We start from the raw sequence: 24,426 nt of genomic DNA, 5'->3' as shown, positions 1-24,426 counted from the left end.
GATGAAGCTCATGATCTGAGTTGTTATGAAATTGAACACATTAAACTCCAAAAAAAAAAAGAAAATGCATGGTTTTAATTTAAGTGGTGTACAAAGAGTCATCCTAAGGATGGTCAAAAGTAGATGAAAATTAAGGACTTGGATTAAAGAATTGAAAGTGGTTCTTTTGAGGCTACATTAGTCAAGTCTGGTTTTACTGGTTTCCCATATGCTAGCTCAATCCAAACAAGTGATGACTTGTTAAACTGAACCTACATGTTCCTAAAAAATATATATCTATAATGCTTTTTTAATGTATATTTATCATATAAGGGTTTCAGTCTTCATGCTCCAAGCTTGTGTCCTCTATCAGAGGCCTGGGAGCTTGAGGGTCCTGTTCCTTCTTCCTGATGTTGCTGTCATTCGGTATCACTACAGCTATCATTACAGCCGTCTGCTTCTGGTTGTCTACCACCACTATGTCCATTTGGTTAGCCGCCACCGTTTTGCCCATCTGTATCTTGAAGTCCCAAAAGATCTTTGGTCAGTTATTCTGCACCACCCTAGTAGGAGTCTCCCATGTTGATCTCAGGACTTCCAGTCCATACTCGGCCCAGATGTTCCTGTATTCTACGCCAGCCACTTGTTTGTTGGGGTTTTTTTTTTTTTTTTATATATATATGTAAATATTCATCATGAACTCATGGGGATGTGGTGAACAACACTAAAGGTCAACTTCAAGCCAATAGCGTCAGTCAGCATCAAGTGCGGGATCTACCAAGGAGATGCTCTGTCCCCCCTGATGTTCTGCAGGGGCCTGAAGAACAATATGGGCCTCGACAAAGGCATCATTTGGACACACCCCATTTGCTTGATACAGGCCTGGGGGTTTCAATGTCAGGTGTAACATCACTAGCAATCAATAAACCTTTTCAAATTACATCTGCCTGCCTCTGAATGTGTACATGTGGGTCGTGCTCACGACTACAATGTGTTTCTCTGGCAGACATTAGCATTCTGATGCTTTTGTCTCTCGGCAGTCAGTCTTTCTGTTAGCATGATTAACCTACATTGAAGTGAGACATGTCATTGTGTTCTCTTCCTTTGATTTATTTACGCTGTAAAGTTGGCCATTTTTAGATGTGAATGTGTTGCGCTCAGTCTGTTTTGTGACAGCTGCTCACAACTGCAGGTGGTCATGAGATCACAACTGTGTTAGTTAAACTACTGTACAAATCTTTCTGCTATAGATAAGCATTATTTACTATTAACTACCTGTAGGTACTGCATGTAAACTATGACACATTACGCATAGTTTTATTTCTCTGCAGAGATCATGGGGACAAAACAGAGTCTGCCAGTTTTCCATCTATCCATAACAATCCTCAAGACTTGGACTCCATATTTGCAGTATGTGATTGTAGAAAATTTTTCACCATCGTTAAAATCATTGAAAATTTATCTGTTTTGATGATCCTTGCAGTGCTATTAAGACTAGTGTTGTCAACTCCTACAACATTGCCTGATTGTGGTTCTGTCTGTTCTGTTACAGTTACTTCAGGAGGACATTATAGCATTTGTGAAGAATGAACTGCAGATGATTCAGAGTGTTTTGAGTCAAGGAAACTCTGACTATTTAGAGACTCAGAAGAAGCACGAGGTGGGAGATGTTGGTGAAGAAAAGCAGATCCGGATCAGGAGAACAGCTTTTCTTAAGATCACACTGCAGTTCCTGAGGAGAATGAATCACAACGAACTAGCTGAGTCCATCCAGAGCAGTAAGACATATTAACAATACTGAGAAACAAATGATAATTAAAATGACAAAAGCTATGACATCTAATGATGCCACAGTGATCCATAATACTGTCATGGATTGCTGTATGGTGGGCAGGAAGTGAACCTTAATGCAGGACTCATGAAAAAAGGAAATAAACTCAAAACGGGTTTAATACTGAAGTCTTTCAAAATATACATGCAAAAAACAGAACAGAGGAACAGCTAATGCCGAGATGTAGACCTATGAACTGGACACAATGGGGAAAAACTCAGAAAGTAACAGGAGAATAAACCTGAATTGGGATGCCACCAGCATCAACATAAAACAAAAACTAAGGCTCAGCATATCAGTGTGATTACAAGTAAGCTGAATTTATTTGCTCACTTGAGACTTCCATAAAAATCTTTATTTTCATGGAGAGAAAGAATGTAATACACAATCAAAAATCCAGAAAAAACACACAAAGTTATACATACTAACTTTATGGACTGTGCTGACTTTGCTTTTTTTCTGGATTTTTGGTTGATATTCTCTCTCTCTTAAAATGCAAACAACTACTGAGACTGTTTGGGTGTGGTCTATGGCGCCACTGCAGGGAGGCTGACACACCGGAGCTGCATCAGCTCATCACACCTCCCCTGCATTAATACCAAGACTCTTTTATGAATACATGCTGTTGGAATGCACTCACAATGTGGTTGGGTATTGTCTTGCTGAATTAAGCAATGAAAAAGAAATGGGTTAGATGGTAGCATTCATATAAATCTTTATGGTGCATCCCCCAGATGTAAAGGTTTTACATGCCATGTGTACAAATCATGGAACAAATATAAATAATGGATGTAATACAGGTCTAAAAACTGCAGCCATTACAACTCCATTACACATGTGTACTGTATTATTCAGACCAAACAAAGAAAAACAAAACAGTCAGATAAGTCAAACCTTACTCAACTTATTCTTCTTGCTTCCTCCACTTCTGTACCATTGATTCATTAATGTTGAATTCTCAGGCAGCTGTTCTATTCCTATGTAGTTGCAGTATATTAGTGACTAACCTGGTATTGTGGATGGATTATCTCAGTTGTTCTCCTGACTGAAGTTTGGCCCGTTTACAGCATCCTGCCATGCGATTGCATTTGTCTCTAACCATCAGGAACCCTCACGTTAACTTTTATCGAGTGGAAAAAAGTTACCATTCATCCTCCAGCTTCAGTGAGTTTATGCTATGCTAACATAGCTGTGTTGCTAGCGATCACGTAGCACATCATTATATAGCAGCTAGCCCAACTTCAGTAACCCTACAAACGTCACTGTGTCATGATTCGGCTGTGTGGCAGGCAGGAGAGGACCCAAACGCAAACTCACAGAGACAAAACGTAAACTCAAAAACACAGCTTTAATGCTGGCAAAAAGTGAAACACAAAAACAGTACTAAACTAAACTGGAAAAGCTAAACATAAACTATACCAGGAACCACGGGGAGACTCACACACAGCCATGAGGGAGACTACGACACTGACAAAAGAAACACAGGGCTTAAATACACAGAGGGATAACGAGGGAATGAGACACAGAAGGAGGGCACAGCTGGGAGAAATCAGGACTGACGAGACAAGCAAAGCAGGACACATTCACATAAGACACGGAACTTCAAAGTAAAACAGGAAGGATCACACAGAGACGCGAACTTGACACAGTGGAGACAGCAACTAAGAAACACTGAGACATAAACCATAAGGCAGAGGACTCTAAGAACCGAAAGACACAGAGGGGAAATCAAACATGCAGACACAGACTTACACAGAACAGAGGGGACATAGAAACATGAAGGGCAAGGGATCGAAACTAGAAACCATAAAATAACTCACACAAGTACAATATTACAAACATCACAAGGAACTAAAAACGCTGGGTCAGGGGACCCAGGACCATGACACACTGCTGTTTAGTTTTCTGTCTTCATTTGCGTTGGAAGTGACAGCAGAGCTGTAAGATTGAATTTTTCAGAAATCTCTCAGTCAGAACATGCTATATCATGTTTAGGTGGAAGTTAGCGAGCTAACTTCCTGCTAACTTCTAACTCCGTTAAATGTATTAAATTCTGTTTTCATGGATGCCTGGATGTTAAACTTAATTGTTACAACTGGTAAAGAAGCAACGCTGATCATTTTATTAAGGATGAAAGAATTTAGACAGTTTTTAACTCTCAGTGATGCCGCAGTGTTCGTTTGACTTTGGGACCTGAAGTGTTGGAGTTTAGGACCCAGATTACTCCACGAGGTTCCTGACTGCGATAGTCGTAATGCTCCGACAATCAATCAAGGGGTGCGGCTTCGTAGCTTAGCAAAGTCATACTAAAACATTTTTGACAGATTTCTGAGCGCCGTGTACCACATTAAATTGGTTCGGGGTCAGTAAGTACAACCAGAATTCATCATAAGTCGCACCAGATTATAAGGTGCACTGTTGATTTTTGAGAAAATTAAAGCATTTTAAGTATGCCTAATAGTCCGAAAAATACAGTACTCAAATATGTATTTAAAATCACTGGATTCTGTTTTTGGATTTTACACACTGTCTAAACTCTTTTGAAAATGAGGTTGTATCACATTTGCCATTGTTACTGCAAACTCCACTTGGTGTTATTACTGGGTTTTTTATGTTTTGTTTTTGTTTGTTTTTAATTCAGAAACTAACACAATGAACTGCCAGCGGAAAGTCAAATTTAATCTGAAGAAGAAGTTTGAGGGAGTTGCTAAAGCTGGAAATCCAACGCTCCTCAATGAGATCTACATCACAGAGGGGGGAACTGGAAAAGTCAATGATGAACATGAGATCCGACAAATTGAAGCAGTATTTAGGAAAGCAGCCACAACAGAAACGACAATCAAATGTGAAGATATCTTTAAAACTTCATCTCAAAGAGATGGGCCAATCAGAACAGTGCTGACAAACGGAGTGGCTGGCATTGGGAAAACAGTCTTAACACAGAAATACACTCTTGACTGGGCTGAAGACAAAGCCAATCAGGACATTCAGTTTATATTTCCATTTACTTTCAGAGAGCTGAATGTGCTGAAAGAGAAAAAGTTCAGCTTGAAGAAACTTCTTCGTCACTTCTTTTCTGAAACAAAAGGAGAAACCTACAACTATGACAAGCCCCAAGTTGTGTTCATCTTTGATGGTCTGGATGAGTGCCGCCTTCCTCTGGACTTCGAAAAAAATAAAACTTTGACTAATGTCAGAAAGTCGACTTCACTGGATGTGCTGCTGACAAACCTCATCAGTAGTAAACTCCTTCCCTCCGCTCGCCTCTGGATAACCACACGACCTGCAGCAGCCAATCAGATCCCTCCTGAGTATGTGCACATGGTGACGGAGGTCAGAGGGTTTTCTGATCCACAGAAGGAGGAGTATTTCAGGAAGAGATTCAGAGATGAGCGACAGGCTAGCATTGTCATCAGCAATATCCAGACATCGCGAAGCCTCCACATCATGTGCCGCATCCCAGTCTTCTGTTGGATCACTGCTACAGTTCTGGAAGATGTGCTGAAAACCAGAGGGGGAGGACAGCTGCCCAAGACCCTGACTGAGATGTACATCCACTTCCTGGTGGTTCAGGCCAAAGTGAAGAAGGTCAAGTGTGATGGAGGAGCTGAGACATATCAATACTGGAGGAAGATGACAGAGTCTCTGGGAAAACTGGCGTTTGATCAGCTGCAGAAAGGAAACCTGATCTTCTATGAATCAGACCTGACAGAGAGTGGCATCGATATCAGAGCAGCCTCAGTGTACTCGGGAGTGTTCACACAGATCTTCAAAGAGGAGAGAGGACTGTATCAGGAAAAGGTGTTCTGCTTCGTCCATCTGAGCGTTCAGGAGTTTCTGGCTGCTCTTCACGTCCATCTGACCTTCACCAACTCTGGAGTCAATCTGCTTTCTGATGCACAATCTAAATCCAAGTTGTCCAAACTGTTATTTAAGGACAACGCAGCTACAAAGTTTTACCAGAGTGCTGTGGACAAAGCCTTGCAGAGCCCAAATGGACACCTAGATCTCTTCCTCCGTTTCCTCTTGGGTCTTTCACTGGAAACCAACCAGAGTCTCCTGCAAGGTTTGCCAAGGCAGCAAGACAGTTGCTCAAAACCTAAACAGAAAACAATCCAATACATCAAAAAGATGATAACAAAAGTCTCTTCACGGAGAAGCATCAATCTGTTTTACTGTCTGAATGAACTGAATGACAGTTCTCTAGTGGAGGAAATTCAAAAATCACTGAGATCAGGAAGACTCTCCACAAATGAACTATCACCTGCTCACTGGTCAGCACTGGTCTTCATCCTACTGTCATCTGAAGAAAATTTGGATGTGTTTGACCTAAAGAAATACTCTGCTTCAGAGGAGGCTCTTCTGAGGCTGCTGCCAGTGGTCAAAACCTCCAGCACAGCTCTGTAGGTTGATTTTTATAAATAACAATATATAGAAGCATGAAAGAAAAAAACAACAACCATAAATTACTTCCATTTGTAATATTTGTAACTTTCTGTTTTTTTCCCCCCAGACTAAGTGACTGTAAACTGACAGACTGCTTATTTCTGGCAAACGTTTTTAACTCCCCATTGTGTAATTTGGTTGAACTAGACCTTAGTAACAACAACCTCCAAGATTCAGGAGTGATCTCACTCTGTGCTGGACTGCAGAATCCAAACTGTCAACTGAAAACTCTCAGGTGTTTGTTTATTTTATTGTAAGGAAGACTTTTATTTCAATTTCAGTTTCTTAAATAAAACCAAATTTGTTTCTTTTAACATCTAGGTTGGACCAAAACAGCCTCACAAGCGCATGCTGTCAGGATCTCTCATCAGTCCTCAGCACCCAGTCCAGTCTGAGAACTCTGTCCCTGAATTATAACAAGCTGCAGAATTCAGCAGTGAAGCTGCTTTCTGATGGCTTGTCCAGTCCACAGTGTAAACTCCAAATTCTTGGGTTAGATAAATTTTACATTGCTCAGTGTGTGTGTGAGTGTGTGTGTGTGTGTGTGTGTGTGTACACATATATAGCTCTGTACGCCGTCTCGTCTTCCCCAAAGATGAGCCCCACCATGGTGGTATCATCTGCAAACTTAATCACTGCGTTGTTGCGTTGTCTGAGTGGGTACTGACACAGTCATGTGTGTACAGAGTGTACAGTAGGGGACTTAGTACACAGTCTTGTGGAGAGTTGCTGTTAAGGCTGGGGAAAGATGAGGCCCCACTCTAACTCTCTGTACACGGTCTGACAGGAAGTCTCTGATCCAGCAGCAGGTAGTTGAAGGAAGTTCAATATCCAGCAGTTTTATTATTGGTCTGTCCGGGAGTATTAATAATAATAATGGATTGGATTTATATAGCGCTTTTCAAGGCACCCAAAGCGCTTTACACTATTCATTCACTCTCACATTCATACACTGGTGGAGGCAGCTACAGTTGTAGCCACAGCTGCCCTGGGGCAGACTGACAGAAGCGAGGCTGCCATATCGTGCCATCGGCCCCTCTGGCCAACACCAGTAGGCAAGTAGGGTAAAGTGTCTTGCCCACGGACACAACGACCAGGACAGAGAGCCCAGGGATTGAACCGGCGACCTTCCAGTTACAGAATTGTATTGTATTGAAAGCACAGCTAAAGTCAACAAGGAGCAGCCTGTTGTTCCAGGTGAGAGATGGTGGTGTGGAGCGTTGTAACAATGGCATCTTCAGTTGATCTGTTAGCTCTGTATGGAAACTGGAGCGGGTCAAGTGTGGGTGGCAGGCACAGGGTGGATCACACTGATGCAGTTTCTCCTGTACCGTGCCATTGGTGGCGGGAGTCTTTTAAATCACTGGCTAACGCAGGGGAGCATCAGTAGTGAGTCACGGATGGGAGTGGGCTTTCAAAGCTAGCAGGGACACCACTATGAATACAATACATAAACATTTTAGAACCGAGAAACAGCATGCCATGAAACCCAGCGCCATCTTTCCTGTGTTTCCTGAGTTCTTATTATGTCCTCCGGAAAGCCGTAGAAGTGGTGATAGTCCAACGTAATGTTCCTTGCACAGCGTAATCCCAAACTCAGAATATCACTTGTTGTTCCTAGAGTATTTAAAAGTAGAATGGGAGGCGGAGCCTTCAGTTTTCAGGCCCCTCTTCTGTGGAACCAGCTTCCAGTTTGGATTCAGGAGACAGACACTATCTCTACTTTCAAGATTAGGCTTCAAACTTTCCTTTTTGCTAAAGCATATAGTTAGGGCTGGACCAGGTGACCCTGAATCCTCCCTCAGTTATGCTGCAATAGGTGTAGGCTGCCGGGGATTCCCATGATGCATTGAGTGTTTCTTCTTCACTCACTATGTGTTTATACACCTCTACATTTAATCATTAGTTATTTTCAGTCTCCGGCTCTCTTCCACAGCGTGTCTTTGTCCTGTCTTCCTACCCACACCTCAGCCAATCACAGCAGATGGCCCCGCCCCTCCCTGAACCTTGTTGTACTGGAAGTTTCTTCCTGTTAAAAGGGAGTTTTTTCCTTTTCACAGATGCCAAAACGTTTGCACAGTGGGGGTCATATATAATTGGGTGGATGGGTTTTCTTGTTTGTTTGGGGTTTTTTTTAGTATTATTGTAGGATCTTTGCCTTACAATATAAAGTGGCTTAAGGCAACTGTTGTTGTGATTTGATGCTATATAAATCAAACTAAATTGAGAATTGATGGTAAGTGTTGTAACTCGTCCACACAGGGATAAGAAGTTTATGAACTGTACAGCCTATGCTTTGGATGTGTAATGGATGTACTGTTGATGCAGTTTATGGAATACTAGGAGATTTTATAAGTTTTTTTTGACAAGCTTGAATGTTTTATGAAGTGATGAATATGAACAGCAAAATGCCGTCTGGATATAAACAGGTTTTGTGATCAGTGGTATATCTTAGAATTCCATTGTTTTGTTTTTGGGGTTAAACATCTGAATCAAAACAAAAGTGTTTCTTTTAACATCTAGGTTGGAAAGAAACTGCCTCACAAATGCATCCTGCCAGATACTCTCATCAGTCCTCAGCACCCAGTCCTCCAGACTGAGAACTCTGTCCCTGAATTACAATCTGCTGCAGGATTCAGGGGTGAAGCTGCTTTCTGTTGGCTTGTCCAGTCCACAGTGTAAACTCCAGAATCTCAGGTATGATGTATTTTACATAGAGGGAGTTTCAGTGCTCATCAAGACTCTTGAATATGCTCTCTCCCTCTCAGACATTACATACAAAGAACATTACAGACAATGGTAATATTTAAATATTGAAGTGTGTATGTTATATAATGCCTGTAATTCTATTAAATCCAGCAGTGAGTATTTGTGAGAGAGCAAATAGTAAGTGCAAAGAAAAGGAACAAACAAAAAAATAAATAAAGGTAACATAAAATAACATGAAAACAATTTAATTAAATTTATTTTTATAGTGTCAAATTACAACAATTGCGTCAAGGCACTTTATATTGTAGAGACAAGATACTACAATAATAAATTGAAAAACTCAACAATTTGGGTTAGTTTTAGCCTCCTAACCCTCTCAGCCTCTGAGTCACTATAAGAAGAAACGAAATTACAATCATCTGCAGTGGTTCTGTAGATCCCCGAGAGCTTGACAGAAAAGGCTGGTGTTAGTGCTCCACATAATATGAACCTAGAAAGCAGATGTGAGAATAGTATATGGTTCAGACTGTGACTACATTGTGATGAGATGGGAACACACCTTTTGCTTAACAAAAAAGCAAAAACTTTCATCAAAATTACATAATCTGAGTAAAAAATACTGAAGTAACTATGATTTATCACGGGCAGTGCCAACTGCAATGTCATCAGAGAGAAGCAGTAATAATGTCACTTTCAATTTATTGTTATTTTTATCAAAATATATTTTAAAAACATTATTTATAAAATTATTTTGTACATCAATCTAATACAGCAAGAGAAGCGTGAGGGGCACTGGTGTTGTAAACATTATTTGATATTATTAATATTATTTGTGGTATGCCATTTTAAAAAGTGTAACATTACTTTAAAAACACATAGCTCTGTTAAAGTGACTCATTAAATGACTCGTTTTCTATTATAATTGAATACCATCTAATGTGCGTGGGGTTGTTATAGCAAGGCAGCTGAGCGTCCTGTGATGTAATTAGTATTTCACACGAACACCACAAGAAAGGTGGACATCGAGGCTGCAGGTGGATCCTCTCTCATGCCCTGGATTGTTGATTACCTGACAGGAAGACCACAGTATGTGCATCTTCAACATTTTGTGTATGACTAGAGGACCAGCAACACAGGGGCACCACAAGGGGCCATCCTCGCCCCCTTCCTCTTCATTCTACACCACAGATTTCAGCCACTGCACAGAGACCTCCGTCTTCAGAGGTTTTCTGCCGACTCTGCGGTGGTTGGATGCATCAGTGACGGTGATGAGACAGAGTACCAGGCTGTGGTCGACTGTGTGTGAGCAGAATCATCTGCAGCTCAACGTGGCAAAGACCAAAGAATCAACTGTTGGCTGAAAACTGAGGTCATTGTGACCATTATGACCTCAGCCTCTTAGAAAACAACAGAAAATCATTTGCAAGAAATTTATGAGTGATCTTTGATAGCAATTTAATCTTTGATAAACAGATGAACAATGTAATCAAAACTAGCTTCTTTCATCTTCGCCTCCTTGCAAAAGTTAAGCCTTTTCTCTACTTCAGAGATTTTGAGAAAGCGATCCATGCCTTCATCTCACCTCGACTTCTGTAGCCTCTATTCTGGTGTTACCTCGTCATCTACTGGCTGACTGCAGCTGGTCCAAAACACTGCAGCAGGGCTCCTAACTGGCACACGCAAGCGAGATCACATATCTCCCATACTTGCATCATTACACTGGCTGCCAGTCAGTTTTCAAATTGATTTTAAGATTTTAACACTTGTTTTTAAGACGCTGCATGGACTAGCTCCTGCATATCTTTCTGATCTTCTAACCTGGTATACTCCTGCAAGATCTTTGAGGTCTGCGGACCAAATGCTACTAGTTGTCCCAAGGTCCAGATTAAAACTCTGAGGAGACCGGGCATTTGTGGCGGCTGCTCCTAAATTGTGGAACACTTTGCCTCTGCACATCAGGACCTCCTGGAGACTTTCAAAACCCATCTAAAGACCTATTTTTATTGTCTTGCTTTTAAATCAGTATGAGTCTGTAACTATTGTTTTTATTATCATTCTATGATTCTCTTCCCCTCTAACTTTATCCTATTTTATGTCTTTTGCTTTAACTATTTTTATTGTACCGCAATCTACAGGAAGTGCCAGAGTCGTCTCTGTTGTCTTTCAACATCTGAGTCGGTTTGTTTTAGCAATGTAAACATAGTTGTTATTCAGACCTAATTTTCCACCTAAAATCATCCCTGTACTCCAACAATACAGCCACAATCTTTAATGAGCACAGTCCAATCAGTACTTGCCAAAAGAAAAGAGGCTATGAAGAAATACAGCATTATGTATTGGAGGTGCTGTAAGTGATCGGTCCTAGAAAACTAAGATTGCACTGCTTAATTGATCATTTCTTCATTTTTACACTTTCAGGTTGTCTTTCTGTTTTCTGTCATCGGGAAGTTGTGGTTTTCTGGCTTCAGTTTTCAGCAATCAGCCTTCCAGCCTGAGAGAACTGGATATGAGCCACAATAGACTGTTGGATTCAGGAGTCAAGCAGCTCTGTGTTGGTCTACAGAGTCGATTCTGTAGACTGGAAACTCTCAGGTCAGAGTTCTAACTGTAATATTGCACGCTGATTTTTTTCTATCATCCCCACTTTCTTTTTGTGTGGCTTAATCAGTAATTAACATACTCCCCCCCCCCCCCCCCAGCCTGGGGTTCTGTGAATTTCTGGGTTCACTTCTCAGCTCCAAGGCCTGTCATCTGAAAGTGGTTAATTTAAGTGCCAATAAATTGCTGGATTCAGGAGCGATGAGGCTTTCAGCTGAACTACAAAGTCCTGATTGTCAAATAAAATCTCTCAGGTAAGGAATCCTTAAATCAGACAAATTAGCTGTGTTCTATGCACTGGCATACTTATACACATTGAGTTGCTTGGGTCTTCACAACCTGATTAGCAGACAGCAAGCTGTCATTTCTTGATGACATTTACAAAAATGGATTTCACAGCAGTGGGGAATACGTTTCATTACAGTAGATGTCTTTCTGAAAACGCTATAAGTATTTATTTTTTTTAAACATTTATTTATTGGTTTTAACCGGTTTTACATGGTGCACCGTGAGCATTAAAAAAAATAAAGTAAAAAATAAATAAATACATAAATAAAAACAAAACCACAACAACAACAGAAACAACATAGTAATAGAAACAAAAACAAAGCAAACCATAACAGAAGGGAAAGGCAGATATACAAATCGAGTCAGAGTTTCAGGCTGTTAAGTCCACAGTGTGCACGCTGCAGCTCTCCAGAAAGTTGTAGAATTTTGACCATAAAGCCCAAAACTTGTCCAGTTTATTTCTTAATGCATAAGTTATTTTCTCCATAGATAGTATAGATGTCAGTCCATTAAGCCACTGAGTTAGTCCACATATTTTTTGATTTTTCCAACACATAGCAACACAGCGCTTGGCTTCCAAAAGTCCAGTTGTTAACAGAGCTCTGTTGTTTGCAGCAGGTACAAAATTATTTGGGTATATATTTAAAATACATATTTTAGGATGAAGTGGAATCACATCACCAATAATTTGACTCAACAGATTTATTACCTTTTCCCAAAAGATTTTCACATGTGGACACTCCCATATACAGTGAAATAAAGTGCCCCTGTCCACTCCACACTTAATACAGGTGTCTGGGATGTTTGAGTTAAAATGATGCATTTTTGATGGAGTAAAATATTGTCTTGTTAAACATTTATATAGAAGTAGTCGAGATTGCACATTGTTAAGTTGAAATATTAATTGTCTGACTCTGGGCCAAGGAGCATGATTTATAGCACTCATCATCAGATATTTCCATTTGCAAATCCTTCCTCCGAGCCTCTAAAATAGACTGTGTTGATTCTTTGGAATTTTCCATAAATAATTTGTACAATGCAGAAACTCGGCCTCTCCCATTTAGATGCTTTATAACTGTGCTCTCTAGAGAGGAGGAGGTGGGATTTCTAAGCTGTCACCTTGTGTGGTTGAGATAAAATTTCTTAATTGAAGAAATTTAAAAAAATATTTGACAGGAATAGAAAAAGTACTTCTAAGTTGTTCAAAAGACATAAGAGTATTATTCCTAAACATATCAGACACTTTTCTTATACCTTGATCGAACCAAAATCTAAAACCTGCATCCGCCCTACCAGGAAGAAACCGAGACAGTTGGATCATTTCTCCGAAGTAGTTATGTGTTTCAAACCAGATCATTATAGTGTTTTTTAGAAAGGGGTTCTTAGTTTGCTTATTTAGTGTCTTCCTGTCGGCTGAGTAAAGATATAAGTTAGCGGAAATTTTGATTTCTGTAGACTCCATAGAAACCCACACTGGAATTTGCGCATTAACAAAATAAAACATTGCTGCTCTGATTTGAGCAGCCCAGAAGTACCACTTTAAATTTGGAAGTTGTAAACCCCCTCTTTCATAAGGGAGGTATAATAATGAGATTCTTTTTTTTTTTTTTTTTTTCTTTTTTCTTTTTTTTGCCTGTCCCATTTGGCTCTTTTGCATCAGAATTGTTGTCTAAAGGCAAAGAAAGATGCCCAACGGATTTACTTTACCAAACTGACCACCCCAGCCTTGCCATAATGGTCCATTTGATTCACCTTTTATTGTTTATTTTATTTTCACTTACTGAATACGGGACAGACTTGACTGGGGGAAAGAAGGGGAGAAAGAAAGAGGGAAAGAGAAACAGCTGAGAAGAGGGACGGGGGAGAAGGGCAAAAGACAAAAACCAACAGAACGGGCAGAGAAAAAAAAATGCATATATCAATCACCTGGATCACCTGCTGAGAAAGAAAAAAGAAAGCAAGCAGAAGAGAACAAGAGTAATAGAATAAACAACATCACAATGATATATGGGAATATGACAGTAAATACTAAATATTAAACATTATTGTGCAGCACATAAGATCAACAGAACACAGTGTGCTTTGAGGTAGGAGCCAAAAAGGGTGTAGTTTGTGGGTGTGATCACCCGTGTGTACACCTGTGAGCATGGACGCGCTTGTTTTTTGTTTTTTTTTAAAAGGTTCCTTCATGTAATAATCTGCTAGAGGGTGTGGGGGGGCCACAGCCCCGTCCTCCAGGGCATGAAGCAGGTGTGGATGAGATCAAAACTCCAGACATCCAGAGGCCCCCAGAACACAAGAGACCAAGGAAGACCAACAGAGGGGCAGCTGCGCCACTGTCCCGGAAAGAGCTGAGGAGAGTCCCAGATGAGGGCTCACTCGGCAGCCGCGGAGCAGAAGCCAGGGGGAGTTGCAGTGACGCGCCCGTGAGCTCCGCCGGCAGCCAGCTGCGCCTGAGTGACCGAGCCCCAGGCCGAGAGGCCGGGGGCACCCCACCTCCGAAGTGGCCCGAGCGAGCCCCAGGCTCCAGGCCCCGATAAGCGGCCGCCAAGGAGTGAGCCGGTGTGTACCTGGACGCCCATCCCCGGACACAAAGAACCACCAACGCACCGATGTCTGAGGGGGTCCGCCACTGGCAGGGGAAGTGGTGGTAGGGGGAGATAGGCCTCCAAACCTTGGAGGGCCTGAGATGTCCCCAGAGAGGTGGCGCCTGACACCCAACCTGACATATAGACACAGACATACAGGCACACACAGATACAAACATCCATTCCCACCCTCATGCTCTCATATGCACTTACTCCACACTCAACCAACGTGGAGACAGACATAAAGAGACGTTGTACACACGATCACACTCCCCAAGCGTACTCTACAAACCGGGTCTAGGTGCCCCCGCCCCTGGAGGGGGGGAACTGCACCCAGACCCAGGTGGTGTTTCCCTTTTCCCTGCGGTGGGGGGAGGCAGACCGCCCCGACTCCGCAGCAGCAGGAAGGCTCCACACTCCAGACCGCAGTCGGACGGTCAACTCCTCCTCCTAGTCCTAGCCCCCCTGCTCCAGCAGGTCGCAGAGAATGGGGGTGAGAGAAGACTCCAAACCTCCCTCCACCCGCTCATTGTAGTGTTGATGCATGTGTGTTCTAAGGTGCATTTAAAACCCAGGAGGGCATGGAGCTACCTGCCAGAGAGCAGCAGGTAAGCGCATGGTCCCTCCTGCTAGCCCTCAATGTCTACGTGTATTTAAAATTGAGAGGTGGGCAACGATGCCAGGGGTGGGGTGTACACCCTGATGGTACTTTGGACTCCGTGTATCGTGCCCACCCCCAAGATCCTATATGTATGTGTAATGAGAGTGTGAGTAATGTGAATGTCTAAGTTGTGGGATAAAATTGAGGCAGAGGCAGCCAGAAGGGGACAGAGGGGGGGGTAGCCTCCTCTGCACCCTGGTGACATACCCCTACTCCAAGGCCCTGCATGTGTGGGTGGTTGTGGTGGAGCGGGAAGAGGGAGGCAGCTGGAGATGGGGAGGGAAGGAAGGGAGGGGCAAGTGACCCCTCCCTGGGGCCAGCTCCCCCGCTGACCCCAGTAGGCACCCCCATACTCCGCGACCCGCCAGGGAAAGGGGGCCCAGGCCCATCCAGACCGGGCCCAGTGCAGCAGCGCCGCCCGGCCCCACAGAGCCCGGGACAGTCCACCCAACCCCACCACAGAGAAAACTGCACCCACCCCACCATCCACTCATCTTCCAGACTACATAAGACAATAAACACCCAGGCTGAGATCTTCCTCCACCTCTCCTGTATCTCCCCCTCCTGCAGAGGGAGCTCCTGAGGAGAGGAAAGCTCCTGCAAGATGTGACAATCTCCCCCACCAGTTGAAGAGCCCCCCAGGTGGCTCGACGCACCGGCGGCACCCTGCTCCAGGGCTGGGCCCCCATGCACCCACCCGCCCACAACCCCGGCAACACACCAACCAGGACCCAAGCCCCCGAGGCCCGGTCCGGGTCCCAGCCCAGAGACGGCGCGCCCCCAGAACCTCACGCCCATCCCGGACCCACCCAGGGGCAGCCAGGCTACCAGGTCAGTAACCCACGTCCGTCAGCACAGACCCTCCCCTAGCCCCGCTGCACGCAGCCGCGAGGAAACAGTCACCTGAGAGCCAACAGAGCCCCTAACCGGACATGACCGCTACCCCGGGTTGAGCCCCCCAAGGAAGATGCCTCCGGGGAACCCCCCGACGCCCTAAGCCTGTCCCTACCCCCACACCAATCACAACAGTGAAGGCGGGACCAAACTATGACCCCCCCACCCCCACTAGGTGATGGAGCTGATCAAAGGAGCCCAGAGCAATTGATCTGATGTGGTGGCAGAGGCTGTATCAAGACTAATGTAATCTAATAGATAATTTCTATATTGGTTAGAATTAAGATTATTTTTATTTTTCCAGTTCATGAGGACTGTTTTCTTGGCTATGCATAGGGCAGTGAAAACCATATGGGCTATATTCTTATCTGAAGTGACATTATCTAAGCTGCCCAACAAACACACTAAGGGGGAAGTTGGAATGTTACATTTCAGACACTTCGATAAGTCTTCACATATCTCGCGCCAAAACTTCTGAACTGGTGGACAGAACCAAAGAGCGTGGATATAATTGTCCGGTGAATTGGTTTGGCAGTGTGAGCAGTTGTTGGTAGACGTAAAGCCCATCTTGAACATCCGATGACCTGTATAGTGCACTCTATGTAATATTTTGTATTGAATTAATTGAAGACTGGGATTTCTGATTAGATGAAAGGTTTGTAAGCAAGTCTGAGACCAGAAGTTTAGGTCTAAGTTAACTGATAAATCCGCTTCCCATTTTGCAATAGGAAGTGATATTGATTCATCTGTTTTAGAAAGCATTCTGTATATTTTGGATAGTAATTTGGGGGGTTTAAGAGTAAGAAATTGAACCACACTTGGTGGTGTTTGTAGTTCAACTTGACCCGGTTTAAATTTCTTTTTTACTATGGATTTAATTTGTTGATATTCTAAAAATCTTTTCTTGTTGATCCCATATTGTGTAACTAGTCTGTCAAATGAAATAAATTCTGTTCCTTCTAGTATATGTTCTAAATATTTGATTCCTTTATCACTCCAATCTGAAAAGTTTATCATATTATTGTTTTGTAATATGTCAGGGTTGTTCCAGATAGGTGTACGTTTGCATGGGATTAATGAAGACGCCGTCAATTTTAGAAACTCCCACCATGCTGTCAGAGAAGAGCTGATGTTGATGCTTTTAAAGCATTCATGTCGTTGGATGTTTGAGCTGATAAATGGTAGGTCTGAGATCTCTAGATTATTGCAGAGTGCTTGTTCTACATCTAGCCAAGGTTCATCTAAGAGGGTGTGTTTTAGCCATCCTGAGATAAACTGAAGCCTGTTGGCTAAGAAGTAGTGCTGAAAGTTAGGCAGTTCTAGTCCTCCTTTATCCTTGGTCTTTTGTAGTGTTTTTAAGCTTATACGTGGGGGTTTATTTTTCCAAAGGAATTTGGACATACATGAATCTAGAGATCTGAACCAATCTTGTGGCGGTTTAGTTGGGATCATTGAGAATAAATAATTTATTTTTGGTAAGACCGTCATTTTTATAGCGGCAACCCTTCCCATGAGTGATATGGGTAGACATTTCCATCTAGCCAGATCATCTTCTACCTTCTTTAATATGGTTTAATATGGGATATGGTTTAATTTAGTTAGATCTGCAAGCTTGGGAGAAACATTAATACCTAAATATTTTATATTTCCCGATTGCAGTGGTGTAGAAGAGGAATTATGGAAGGAGCAATTAATCGGTAGGACTGTAGATTTTGACCAGTTAATTGAGTAATCTGATATTCTTGCAAAAGAGTTTATCAATTCAATCACCCCAGAGATATTGGTTTGTGAATTTTGGAGAAAGAGTAACACATCATCCGCATAAAGGCTGATTTTATGTTCCACGTTCTTGCATTTTATGCCCTTAATTACTGAATTCTGTCTAATTGCTGCTGCTAGTGGTTCAATAAAAATTGCAAATAGTGAAGGGGAGAGTGGGCATCCCTGCCTGGTGCCCCTCAAGAGACAGAAGCTGGAGGATGTCTGGTCATTTGTTCTAACACAAGCTGTTGGGGAATTATATAATATTTTTAACCAGTTAATGAAAGAGGATCCAAAACCAAATTTGTGTAAAGTTGCAAATAGAAATTTCCAGTTAACTCTGTCAAATGCTTTTTCTGCGTCTAAAGAGAATATTGTAGTTTCTAGGTTTTTACTTTATCAGTAGTCTATCAAATTAAGTAATCTACGTGTATTTGTTGATGAGTGCCTACCTTTTATGAAACCAGTTTGGTCAGGATGAATTAAGAGGGGGGTTATTTTCTCCAGTCTCTTTGAGAGAGCTTTGCAGATTATTTTAAGGTCTACATTTATAAGGGATATTGGACGATAGCTTGAGGGATATACAGGGTCTTTGCCTGGTTTTAGCAGGAGATTAATGTTTGCAGAATTCATATTTGATGGAAGTCTGCCCTTTTCTTTAATTTCCAACAACGTTCTGTAGAAAACTGGTGCTAGAATCGACCAGAATTCTTTGTAGAATTCTGCAGGAAAGCCATCTGGACCTGGAGCCTTATTATTGTGCATACTTATCAGGGCTTCCTGGAGTTCACCTGGTGTCAGTGGTGAATCCAGTGCCATTGCTTGAGTGTCCAATAATTTTGGAAGAGTTATGTTGTCCAAAAACTGATCAATTTCTTTTTTAGATGGGTTTATTTGTGGTGAATACAACGTTTTATAGAAATCCCTGAAAATGTTGTTTATTTGTATCGGATCATATATTGTGTTCCCAGATGAATCTTGAACAGCACATATAGTTGTTTTTTCTTTATTTATTTTTAGCTGGTTTGCTAGAAATTGACCGGATTTATTACCATGTTCATAATTTTGTAGGCGTAGTCTTTGTACTAAGAATTTTGTTTTTTTTTATCAATTATCTCATTTAATTCTAGTTTTGTTTTGCGTATTTTGTTCAATGTTTCCTGATCTTGGTCGCACGCGTAGGCTTCTTCTAGTGATTTGATGTTTTTTTCTAATTCCTGAATATTTTTGTTTTCTTCTTTCTTTTTATGTGATGAGAAAGAAATTATTTTACCTCTCATCACAGCTTTCCCTGCTTCCCATAGAACAGAAGCTGATGTTTCGGGAGTGTCATTATAGTCCAAATATGAAGTCCACTCTTTTTTAAAATATTTAATAAAGTCTTCATCTTTAAGTAGTGATATATTAAATCTCCAGTTTTTTCTTGGCGTGGTATTATTCTTGTGCATTAGTGTTAAAGATACAGGACCATGATCGCTGACAGCTATAGGGTGAATCTCAGTGTCTGAAATGTCGTTCAGCAGTGAGCTGCTGACCAAAAAATAATCCAGACGAGAGTAGGAGTGATGGACATGTGAGAAAAAAGTATATTCCTTACTGGTGGGGTGAAGAGAGCGCCATGCATCGCAAAGACCAAAGTCACTCATATACTGTTTGATTATATTTGTGGACTGCCAATTACGCCGAGTTCCCGCTGTATTGAGCCTATCCATGTCTTCATTTAGTCCAAGGTTGAGGTCACCTCCAAGAACAAGTGTGCCATCTAAGTGTTCAGAGAGTGCACTGAAAAAACCGTGAAATAATGAGATTCTGAGTCTTGGTCTTCTGTTGTTCCAAATAAAGTTTCGGAATAGTTTTTGCAAATCTAAGAAGAAAGAGTTTGGTGGTATTGATTGAAAAAGGTAAAGATATTTTGGCAAAATTGACATTTTTAGTATATTAATACGACCAATTAAAGATATAGGTAGTTTCATCCATCTGTGTAGAAGTGCAGTAACTGACGTCGTTAAGGAATTATAATTGGATGCCAGAATATTTTCAATTGAGGGGGTTAATTTCACACCCAGATAAGTAAACCCATGTTCAGATAGCAGAAAGGGAGTATTGATTGGAGGATTTTGTCGTTTCATTTTTATTCAAAAATAATATTTCGGATTTATCAAAATTTATTTTGTAACCCGAAAATGTACTAAATGTATTAATGAGACTTAATATGGATGGTATTGATTTGTTTGAATTAGTGCAGAACAGGATCACATCATCTGCTATAAGTATTGTTATTGCCAATGTCATGTGCAAACAGTGCAGAGTAGCTACATAAATTCTACTCACACCGAAGTTGATTATTTGTTAATAGTTTTACATCCTTGCTACATATATTTATTACTTCTAGATTGAACTAATTCATTATTATCAGGATTTCCTAAAAACTCCCTGAAAAAGCCTTCAGCTGATCCAAAATGCTGCTTTCAGACTCCTGGCTTACACGGTTCCTACGGTATTTAAAAGTAGGCTTTGAGGTGCTGCAGTATTCCTGAACAATAAGAATCAGCTCTCAGACAATATTGGTGGTGGTCAGAGGGCCCGGTGGCACCAGTGTCCGGCAGCCTCGCCTCTGTCAGTGCACCCCAGGGTGGCTGTGGCTACAATGTAGCTGCCATCACCAGTGTGTGAATGGGTGGATGACTGAATGTAGTGTAAAGCGCTTTGGGGTCCTTAGGGACTAGAAAAGCGCTATACAAATGCAGACAATATTGCCACATAAGCAATGATGTAGGAGAAGACGTCAAAACTGCATATACAACTACTGTCTATAAACAGCATGTCTCTGAGCTTGCTTGCTCATAAGGGTCCATCTGACATACAATTAATTCTCTGCCTACTGTTTTTTGCTTTTGTAGTCTGTCAGCCTGCTGGATAGGTGAGAAAGGATGCATTTCTCTGGCTTCAGCCCTCACATCCAACCCCTTCAGCCTGAAGGAGCTGGACCTGAGCTACAATTGTCCTGGTGACTTGGGAGCAAAACTGCTTTCTGCTAAACTGAAGGATCCCCAGTGCAGCCTTGAGACTCTCAGGTATAAAGAGCCTTTTTGTCATGCACAGATGTCTAAGCATCATGTTTGTGAACTAACTATAATATAATGGGTGTATCAGTATAATCTCTTTATTATACACCCATTATATTATATATCACCCATTAACCAGATCAAAGTTGATACTGATCATCTTCAGTGCAGAATTCAAGGTTGTGACATTCATGTGATTCTTACATGACTGAAAACAAGAACACTGTATTTTTTCAAATACAAAATATTTGTCGATGTGTCTCATTATGCTTTATTCATAAAAATGTGGCCCCTTTATGCATTTTCTCAGATTATGTTTACTTCATCCATCCATGATCGGCTTCATGAGTAGTTGTGGGAATAGCAGTCTTAGTGTCATGAATCGGCTGTGGCACGCAGGATGTAGGACCCAAAACACAGGACACTCAGACGGAGGAGTAAACTCAAAGAGGCTGCTTTTATTGCAGTAGCAGAAAAAACTCCATAAACAATAAACTTGCAAAAACTAAACTAGAAACTAATACTAAACACTAAGAAACCTAGGGACGAGGCACACAAAGGGAAACCACACAGCATGAGGGGACGACGCGACACTGACACAGGGCTAAAATACACTGAGGGATAACGAGGGGATGGGACACAGGAGGAGAGCACAGCTGGGAGTAATCAAACACAACAAGATCAGAGGAGGCCAAACTAGAGACTAACAAAGTAAAACAGGAAACACAACACGTAGACGCGGATTTGACAAGGGGAGACTGGGTCTGTCTCTCAGTGGGACAAAACCACCAGGAGGCATCCTAACTGGAGTAGCAGCTGTTCCTCTTTTAAATGATGGATGAAAATAGCAGAAAGACAACTAAGACAGTCCCACAACATCCAGAATGTTACAGAACCTGAGACAAATCTCATTCACCCCACGGAGCAGACCACTGAGACTTATATGGGCGACCGTGACTCAGGCGGTTGGGAAGCGTATCTGTAACCGGAAGGTCGCCGGTTCGATCCCTGGGCTCTCTGTCCTGGTTGTTGTGTCCTTGGGCAAGACACTTTACCCTACTTGCCTACTGGTGTTGGCCAGAGGGGCCGATGGTGCGATATGGCAGCCTCGCTTCTGTCAGTCTGTCCCAGGGCAGCTGTGGCTACAACTGTAGCTGCCTCCACCAGTGTGTGAATGAATAGTGGTATTGTAAAGCGCTTTGGGTGCCTTGAAAAGCGCTATATAAATCCAATCCATTATTATATGCCTCATTCTTACTTAATCCTTATAATTACATGTTGTATCAGGAAAAATGTAAAAAACACTTTTCACTAACAAATCGAACTATGGAAAGCATAAGCTGCATGAGACATGCGTAAAATACATATAAAACTGACTATTAGATTGCTTTTTTTTTAAATTAATTTTCATTTTGGAAATAATAAATGTAATTATTATACAGCACGGTGGTTAGCACTGTTGCCGCACAGCAACAAGGTCCTGAGTTCAATTCCACCATCATCCCCGGGTCTTTCTGTGTGGAGTTTGCATGTTCCCGTGTTTGTGTGGGTTCCTTACGGGTACTCTGGCTTCCTCCCACAGCCCAAAGACATGCAGCTTGTGGGGATAGGTTCATCGATTAGTCTAAATTTCCCATAGGTGAGAATACGGGAGTGAATGTGAGCGCGAATGATTTTTTACTCTTCGTTTCAGGCTGGACTACTCAGGAGCAGAGGGTGCGAAGAAGGGTAAGTAATTCATGAAGTCTTTTTTTTTTAACTGGGAAGCTCAATACTATGTTTAATTCCTGAAAATGTGTCAATAACAGTGTGCGCTAGTTTGCATTAATGTAACCTACATGAACGTGTTATTAATGGCACCTGTGGTTAGTTAACTGAATCGTCAGCATCCTGCTGCACACAAAGGTTTTGATATTCATGTTCAAACACTGCTGTAGATTTCAATGTGCAAATAAAAGAGGCCTGAAAGTGTGTAGACTGAAGATTTTTCAAAGCAAAAAACAAAATAACTTCAAGTGTTTTATTCATAAAGCGAAACTTTCAAAGCGCTCTTTAATATTCAAACATGTGTATAACCCCAAAAGTTGATTCTGTTGATCTGGACGCAGCGTTTTCAGTGTTAGAAACGTTACATCATCATCAGCTGACTGCAGGTTTCAACCTTATGAACAACATTTGCATAATGACTGAAACTAGCACTGAATGAACTGTGAGGTCAGCTCTTTGACATTTCTCCAGATGAACATGATTTACTTACCCTGACGACTGAGCATGCATCAGGACAAATGTGTAAAACCTGTAAGAAACACTGCAGTGATGAAACATCTCAGTGTTGTATATTTTTCTTCCAACAGTTGCCTGCAGTCTCACACTGGACCCCGATACAGCTCACAGGAACCTTGCTCTCTCTGCAGACAGAAAGGCAGTACTTGGGTCAAAACGACCAATTTTACATTCACGGTGGGAATTATTTCCTAGCAGTCCAGAGGTTTATTATAAGTGGGAGCAGGTGCTATGTACACAGGGTCTCACTGGTTTACGTTACTGGGAGGTAGAGTGGAAGGGAACTGTTTCCATAGGTGTAACTTACAAAGCTGGACCTGACAAAGGTCCAGATGAATCGTGGCATGGAGGAAATGACAGATCCTGGATGCTGCTCTGCAAAGATAATCATTACTCAGCGTGGCACGATTACAAAGTGACAGAAATACGACTTTCTCGGCGCCCCGCTGGTTTTCAAAAAGTCGGAGTTTTTTTGGACTGGCCAGCTGGCATTTTGTCCTTCTATGATGTCACCTCTGACACTCGGCTCCACCTCCACACCGTTTTCTGCAGGTTCACTGAGCCCCTCTACCCTGCACTGTGGTTCTGGTTTACACTTGAAATGTACAAGTGCTCAGCAGCTTTGTGTGACCTGCAGGGATAGCAGTCACCAAATGTAAACAACTACTTAAGTGCCACACAGAACAACCTTTGTACACACTGTGATCACCTGACCACATATTTTGAGACACGTCAGACTCTGATGCAGAAATATTTTATTATGTTTTTCTCTGAAAAAAGTGTTTGATCACCAAGTCTCTGACCCTAATGGTTAAGACTGGAATTTAGAGTAATTGGAAGCAGCCATAGTCAGTCTCTGCATGAATAATGATTCCATCATAAATACCTGCTCATTATTAAGTTAGCCCAGGGATTAAAGAGCTGTTCTGCTCATGTTCACTTCTAAAGTGTTTTTCTTGGACTCCAGCGTAGCTTTGTTCAGTTTATTTATCTTACATGAGGACTTATGTACTTGCCTTGTTTATGAATACTTCAGGACCTCATAGAGCACATTGTTATATTAATTAACATTACATAGTTATATTTGCAATGATACAATAATGTGTTCTGTTAGATATATTTCATGTATCTGCTGATCATTTGTAATCTTTTGTTCTGGTCATGATTAAATAAATGCTTTTTAACAGAAGAACTGTGTGTACCATATGCTCTGCAATTCCCACAACGCTGTGTATGCTGTGCAGGACTCAGTGACTGAAGCACATCTTTAGTCTTCATACTACATCCTGGGGCATACGTCACAAATCTGTGGTTCTGAATCTT

General features: G+C 41.8%; 1 protein-coding gene across 1 annotated transcript; it reads left to right on the top strand.

The window, feature by feature from the left end:
• The first annotated feature begins 458 nt into the window (after positions 1-458).
• On the top strand, positions 459-24,171 carry LOC146654744 (NLR family CARD domain-containing protein 3-like). Its single transcript, XM_085429339.1, has 11 exons — positions 459-604; positions 1,311-1,389; positions 1,532-1,757; positions 4,452-6,213; positions 6,324-6,491; positions 6,578-6,748; positions 8,780-8,953; positions 11,384-11,557; positions 20,656-20,829; positions 22,514-22,548; positions 23,175-24,171. Exons 1-11 carry the CDS (start codon positions 459-461, stop codon positions 23,744-23,746), a joined length of 3,681 nt encoding a protein of 1,226 aa, XP_085285465.1. The 3' UTR covers positions 23,747-24,171.
• Positions 24,172-24,426: the final 255 nt, after the last annotated feature.

This window comes from Rhamphochromis longiceps, linkage group LG14 (assembly GCF_057381845.1).
Source record: "Rhamphochromis longiceps isolate RC_006_pf linkage group LG14, R_longiceps_female_GT1.1, whole genome shotgun sequence".
NCBI classification, from domain to species: Eukaryota; Metazoa; Chordata; class Actinopteri; order Cichliformes; family Cichlidae; genus Rhamphochromis; species Rhamphochromis longiceps.
The sequence above is the reverse complement of the archived record's forward strand: the minus strand, read 5'-3'. Positions and strand labels throughout refer to the sequence as shown.

Coding starts and splice junctions, on each gene's coding strand:
- LOC146654744 (XM_085429339.1), top strand. CDS start 459: ATGTCCATTTGGTTAGCCGCCACCGTTTTGCCCATCTGTATCTTGAAG. Junction 1,758..4,451: donor AGCTGAGTCCATCCAGAGCA/GTAAGACATATT, acceptor TTTTTAATTCAG/AAACTAACACAATGAACTGC. Junction 6,749..8,779: donor TGTAAACTCCAAATTCTTGG/GTTAGATAAATT, acceptor TTTAACATCTAG/GTTGGAAAGAAACTGCCTCA.